The 7,500-nt window shown below is 41.3% G+C and overlaps 1 protein-coding gene across 1 annotated transcript in view; it reads right to left on the reverse strand.

Moving 5' to 3' along the window:
* The window catches only part of LOC143022067 (long-chain-fatty-acid--CoA ligase 4-like), a 115,648-nt gene that overhangs the window by 34,193 nt on the left and 73,955 nt on the right, over positions 1 to 7,500 (reverse strand). The window contains 1 exon segment of the mRNA XM_076180014.1: positions 464 to 602. Within this exon segment, the coding sequence (XP_076036129.1) occupies positions 464 to 602 (139 nt within the window).

A 7,500-nucleotide genomic window follows, 5' to 3' on the forward strand; every position in this document is an offset into this window, starting at 1 on the left:
AAGGGAGAGGAGAAGGGAGATGAGAAGGGAGAGAAGAAGGGGGAGAAGTGAAAACGAGAGGAGAAAGAGAAGCAAAGAGAGAAGAGAGAGAGAAATGCATTCTGTACAATATTGACAAGAGTGCTCCTAAATGTACTCTGTGAGTACATTTTTGGACACCCTATATATGCATTTATGTGTGTGTATATATATATATACAGTATATATATATATATATATATATATATATATATATATACACCTATATATATATATATATATATATAAATATATATATATATATTATATATATATATACAGTATATATATATATATATATCACATACAAAAATACATATACGTGCTAAATATGTACTCAATGTGATTACATTTGCGAGTACTTTAGTATTTTTTTTTTATTTCTATTAAACTGAACATATTTTTCATTCTCTAGTCTACAACAAAGAACATGAAATTAACCAACCCTTTGTCTCTCCATGCAGGACTGTTTCTTCCATGGTTTCTGGACCACAGCATAGACGGGATAGGTGAGGAGGTCATACACAAATACACCCGCTTTAATTAAGCCTATACTAATATTCACTGCTAAGTCCCCCATGATGCTGCAAAGACAAAAAGAGAAAATAATATTAGAAAGGAGAATTTTACTTGTGAGCCTATAAAAATGTGTATATACCAATTACTTATAAAAAAAATCCTTATCAAATAAATTCAATGCCTGAAGTTCTTCCATCTACATGTGTCAGACAAGTATGAAATTCAAAAACATATAATGCACAAGTATCAAACCCAATTTCGAATTACATGGACACACATAAACCACTACTGTGGGCAAGTAACATGAGTGCGTACTCATTAATCTTGACAATATAAGCAAATAGTGGCCCCCTATCTTATCTGCTCTGATGTCTCCCGCTCCACAACAATTCAGAGCTGCGTGGTGTCATCAAGTTAAGAGCATAAATGTGTAGCGGTAAAGGCTCCTTGACATGTGAACCTTTACTAAAATAACAGCATTGTATAACGCTTGTACATTATCAGCCCCACAGCAACCCGCAACTGTCCTTGGGCTGTCCTGGACCCGTAGATCTTTCCAGGATGAAATGTTTGATCTGTTGTCTACATTGTACTAGTGGGGCTCTGTTTCTATGTCACTGGTTTGAAGGAAGAGAGAGGAAGAGGGTGGAGGTGAAGGAGGAGGTGAAGGAGGAGGAGGAGGAGGAGAAGGAGGAAGAGGAGGAGGAAGAGGAGGAGGTGAAGGAAAAGGAGGAGGAGGAGGAGGAAGGAAGGAGGATTAGAAGGAAGATGAGTAGGAGATGGAAGAGGAAGAAGTGGAGGAAGAAGTGGAGGAGGAAGAGGAGTAGGGAGAGAAAGACGAGCATGAAGAGGAAGAATTGGGAAAGAATATGAGTAAGAAATGGATAGAGGAGGAGGAATGGGGAGAGGAGAAGGAAGAAATATTGGGGAGAGAGGGGTTAAGGAAGGAGAGGTGCTAGGAGAGGAGAGGGAGAGGAGGATGAGAAGGAGAGTAGGGAAGGGGGAGGGTAGGAGAACAATGGAGTTGGAGAAAGATGTGGTGGAGAAGTGAGAATCATCATCATCAGTAGCAGCAGCAGTTGCTTCTCAGATCTTCGTATGAGAAAAAGAATTGAAGGAAATGCAATCGAAATTGATAAGAGTGAGAGTGAGAGAGAGAGAGAGAGTAGCAGCAGCAGTTGCTTCTTAGATCTTCGTATGTGAAAAAGAATGAACAAAATGCAATCGAAATTGATAAGAGTGAGAGAGAGAGAGAGAGAGAGAGAGAGAGAGAGAGAGAGGAGAGAGAGAGAGGAGAGAGAGAGAGAGAGAGAGAGAGAGAGAGAGAGAGAGAGAGAGAGAGAGAGAGAGGGAGAGAGAGACAGAGAGAGACAGAGATATCTTGGGCCAAGCCTGGGGCTGCACCTTTAGACGGTGATGAGAGTGTTGATGGGCTTTGAAGACAAGCAGGAGAGATGAAACTTTGCAACCACGTAGTGGGAGCTGACGCTATCGATTGTTTTAAGAAACGGTTAGACAACTTTATGGATGGGGATGACAGGTAGTAATAGACATGGAACTGCCTTGTGTAGGCCTTATGGTCTCTTAGTCTCCTTCATTCTTATGTCCATCTCGTAGGGCCACCACGTGTTCCGTTCTTGGTCTTTCTGATAGTTCTCAATTCATATTAACATTCATATATCATGTGGTAATAGACATGGAACAGCCTTGTGTAGGCCTTATGGTTTCTTACAGTCTCCTTCATTCTTATGTCCATCTCGTAAGGCCACCACGTGTTCCGTTCTTGGTCTTTCTGATAGTTCTCAATTTGAATTAACATTCATATATCATATACTTCACACAAGAACATAAGAACATAAGAATGAAGGAGACTGCAAGAGACCATAAGGCCTACACTAGGCTGCTCCATATCCATCACCACCTGTCATCACCATCTATAAAGATGTCTAACCGTTTCTTAAAACGACTGATAGTTTCAGCGCTCACTACATGGTTACTAAGTCTATCCCATTCATTGACCACCCTATTAGTAAACCAGTTTTTGCCTATTTCCTACTTAAATCTAAATTTGTCCAGTTTGGTCATAATCCACTTGTAACATTTCTTGGGACGAACAGTCAGACGTAACTGATATAACATTCTTGATTGTGAAATAGGTAAGACGAATATACATTCAACATTCTGCATAAAGGGACCAGTGGCGAGAGGTAAGAAGTGGTGGCGATCCAAGATACACACACATCAGAACCACCTTCCAGTCGCCCGTCTCAAAAAACCGGTCAGGGGCCAAGGCGGTCTCCTAAGACCCTCAAATAAACGGTTTCCATAAGGCAGCGGTTCTTAACCTGGGCTACCTGTGTCCCCCAAGGGATACGAAACCTTGAACCTTGGGATACCAGACGTGATAACCAGTGCAATAGTATTATATATTCACCATGAGAAAGCATAATGTGCATTCATTGTATCCTACTAATTGACGTTTTTAATTTGAAATAAAAAAGTACCTTCATTCAGTAACTGAATATATCTAATAATTTTCAGCAAGATTTGAATCACTAATCCTTTTCGTATGTGTGTACTGTATTTATATTGGATGGGGGTACGAAAAAATGTTCTGAGATATCAAGGGGTGAAATGACATTCGACAACTGGTCCCATCCTCTACTACTACCAGTTAGTGACATAAAATACCTCATACTAACACAGCCCAGTCCAAAGTTCCTTGCCAGAGATCTATGGGAGGACCCATGGACCGTTGCCACTGACCATGGGGCTCCGGGTTTCCATTCAGTGAAATTCTAGGAAACCATTATTATCTTTTTGCATGTAATCAACATATGACACCTTCGCTTTCTCAAGAACCAATCTGCAAAATGATGAAAACATCTCGTTCTTTCCCGTCCCAGTACAATTCATCCACATAAAAGTCCCAAAGACATTCTAATTTATAAACTACAAAGGCGTTTCTCTCCCCCCCCCTCTCCTCTGCCTCCTTCTCTGAGAACAAACACTCGAAAATGTATCACTTTGACTCCAAGACAAAAAACAGCTCTCCCACGGTGTCCCAGGGTGGACAAAAAAAAAAAAAAAAAAAAAATCTTATATAAATCCTTGGAAGAGAAAGATTTATACAAGGAAATATTTTTTTAAGAATATCACCGTAAGATTCTTACAGTAGTATTTTTGAACAAAATCTTTCCCTTCCAAGGATTTATATAAGATTTATATAAGGAAAGATTTTTTTTTTAAGAATAACGCCGTTATTCTTTTCGGGTTTGTTCTCGACATGAGAAAAGTCTGGGTGTACAGCTAAGAAGATGAAGGCAGGGGGCGTACGCCAGGAGGCGCTGAGTAGCTGCGGCCGAAGCCGTCACCTTTCCCCTGTGTGCTTGGTCTGTTGGGATAGGTAACAGTCATTGGTAAGAATCGAAGAGGAGTGCGGGTTTCGAACCCACTATTAGGCGAACGCGAGACAAGCACGCTTTCGATAACGACACAATCGCACCAGGAAAATGGACATTTTAAAAGATAACGAATAAATCCTCAAATGAGTTATTCAGTATTCCATGGCTTCAAATAACTGTTTCCATCAACGTGGGGAATGGCGTCCCACAAATTTGGTGAAAAATCGAACTATGTGTTAAATAAACATAGGGCAACTCAAAACATGTGATGAACATGTTCTCAGGGTCTGTGAAAGCGTTCTACATATAACCTAATCACAGTTATATCACAGCTTGAACATCTTGAGGCAGCCCAACTTGGAAGGGCCTTCCAGATACTCACATCTCCTGATCTCTTATCACAGTGATATCACCTAGGGTTGTGAGATAAGCACAAGAGACCAGTCTAGTGTTAGATAAGAATTTTACAACAGTTGATAAAACAATTCATACCAAGGTCACCATCACCCAGCATACCTTTAAATGTTGGTTCACTATTTGCTAAGCACATACCAATTATTTATACTGATTCAGCCTCATATTCAGGAAATAGGAAAGAATTGGTTTACCAATAGGGTGGTCGACGAATGGAATAGACTTAGTAACCATGTAGTAAGCGCTGAAACTATCAATTGTTTTAAGAAACGATTAGACAACTTTATGGAAGGGGATGACAGGTGGTGATGGATACAGAGCTGCCTAGTGTAGGCCTTATGGTCTCTTGCAGTCTCCTTCATTCTTATGTTCTTGTGTTCATTTCAACTTAAAACGCATACAGGCACATTGATCCTTGGAACAGCGTGGGGCAAGATATAGTTCAGTCCAATAACGTAAGTGAATTTAAATTTAAATTTGACAAATGTAATCGCAGAGACGGACTAGGTATATGAAAGAAACGGCGTGACGGAATGGTAAAGAATTTAGATGGAAATGCGACAGAAAATGTAAGGCCAAGGAGGACTGAAAACGAGACTGAGGAACGAAGGCGACGAATTGAGAAAAGGAAAGCCAAGAAGTCAAGGCACTCATGTATAAATGAGAGAGAGAGAGAGAGAGACGGCTAATTGGCATCTAATCATGAATGATCGATTCAGATACAATACAGTACATAAATGTAGAATTTATCTTCATTCATAACGTTTTTGCCAACCACCCGAACCTACCAACCCGTTTCCAAGTAAAAATGAATAATTGGCATTTAATCATGATCGATTCAGATACAATACAGTACATAAATGTAGAATTTATCTACATTCATAACGTTTTTGCCAACCCCCCGAACCTACCAACCCGTTTCCAAGTAAAATAAATAAACAAATAAATTAATGAATTATTTGCGTGCGCGTACGTGGCTGCGTATGATGTTCACGTGTTCGGGAGCCCAAGGTCCATATAGTATATGTATATATATGGACCTTGCGGGAGTCATTCGTACTCGGGATCAAGCGAGCATTTACGAGGGGAATAAATAGTACGAACATGGACCAAGGCACTCGTAGATCTTTTCGAGGAGACCACAAAACCTTGTTCCTTCTCCTCTCGGAACCAGTCTCGATGTCCAAGGTATTCTTGTCCATCTACGGAGTTAGGAATTTATACACATAAAAGCGCGCGCGCGCACACACACACACTGAAATAGTTTCAATATCGCTGCGCTGCGAATCGTTACTCCAATTCTCGCGGGAGGGGAGTTGGATGTGTGCGTGCGTGTAAGGTCACAGCATTACCCATAGGTCATATATGAGCTCTTGAGCTCTCTTCCGGGAGGGAAATAGCTGTCGATCACGAGTCTAACACGTGATCCAAGACCATGGTGAATCACACACATATATTAGTTCCCTTAATAGCAGTGGAATTTACGACCAAAAATGCATTAATGTGACAACAACAAAAAAATACACTTGTATAATAGGTCTGATACAACATGGTTCGGTTTGGGGCCGGTGAGCGCAATTATGCATTCCGTTTCGAACAGGGGCAGTTGACGTTATGCAAATGATGGGGGCAGGCACCAGGGCCTGAGGAGGGTTTCGAGCGATCGAGACCCCCTTTCGTCACACACACACACACACACACACGCCCAGAGATCGGCAAATAATGAGCTCTGAGCTCGCTGCCGTAGGGTGGTGTCTGGCTGTCTCGACAGAGGCTGCAGCAGATCCGAAGTGAATACACACAGATGATTTATTAAAGTGGGATAAGAAAAAACAAGAGAACATGAAAAGAAACTCAAAAAGGATAGTTGTAGAAGAGATCTGAAAAAGAATAGTTTCCCACACAGAGTGGTGGACGTCTGGAACAAACTGGATGAGGCAACAGTGTGTGTAAAATATATACAAGAATTTAAGAACAAACTTGATGCCGAAAGATACAAAAACGGGTCACTACGAGCATAGCTCTCTTCCCGTATAATAAAACTAGGTAAGAAAAAAAAAAAAAAGGCTTGTCACTGTATTGAATACGTTAATGGTATTACTGTCCGTCAAAGTGCCGCCACGCATAAGTACCGGGGATCGATTCTGGATCTGCAATCATGCTCACTACCAACACGCAGATTCTTCCTCTCGCCGCCCTCCCCTCTCCCTTCTATGTCTCTCCATCCATTATCTATCTATATCTATATAAGAGAGCATTGGGTGGGGAAGGTCAAAGATGTGGTAGGTGTGTGTGTGTGTGTGTATATATATATATATATATATATATATATATTTCCACCATACAGCTAACCACACTCGTAGCAGGGTGTAAGGACCGGAACGAATCCCTTTCACGCTTATCGCCATTGTAAACATGTGAGGAATTCGCTAGTGAACAGCCACATCAATCAGATAATTTCTATGGCCGTCGCTGTTCACTAGCTAATTTCTTATATAATTACAATGGCGATAAGCGTGAAAGGGATTCGTTCCGGTCCTTGCACCCTGCTACGAGTGTGGTTAGCTGTATGGTGAAAAAGAAGTTTGGGTTGCAGTTAGCGACCTTCCTAATCTCGGGAACCAATACATATAATATATATATATATATATATATATATATCACATTTACGGGTATACATATATGCGTGCGTGTGTGTGTGTGTATGTATGTATGTATGTGTGTGTGTATGTATGTATGGATAACAAGGAACGTGGTTTTTGACACGTGCGTTCAAGGTATTGGACTGGCTCCAGATGACCCAACACTATCTCGGCCCTGCCTCTCTCTCTCTCCCTCGTGCGCGCACAACTTACTCGAATTCTTCACACAAGTACGAGAAGAACGGAGCATTGGTGGTACTGGAGAGACTGAGGAGCTTGCGGTGGTTCTTGTCGGCCTTAAAAAAAAAAAAAAAAAACCAAAAAAAAAAAAAAAAAAAATCTGCACCTGCATTCCTCAAGCAGACAGCAGAACCTGTCCCACTGCTGGCCAAGCCTAACTGACCGCCCCCACTCGGATGCAAGCTTTGGGACCTGGGTGTCAAGCCGGGATGCACAATGCAGAATTGATGCTCGAAGTCGGATTGAAGCCCTCTGTTGGTACA

The sequence above is a fragment of the Oratosquilla oratoria genome, chromosome 43, assembly GCF_046742065.1.
Source record: "Oratosquilla oratoria isolate Oo_2021 chromosome 43, ASM4674206v1, whole genome shotgun sequence".
NCBI lineage: Eukaryota > Metazoa > Arthropoda > Malacostraca > Stomatopoda > Squillidae > Oratosquilla > Oratosquilla oratoria.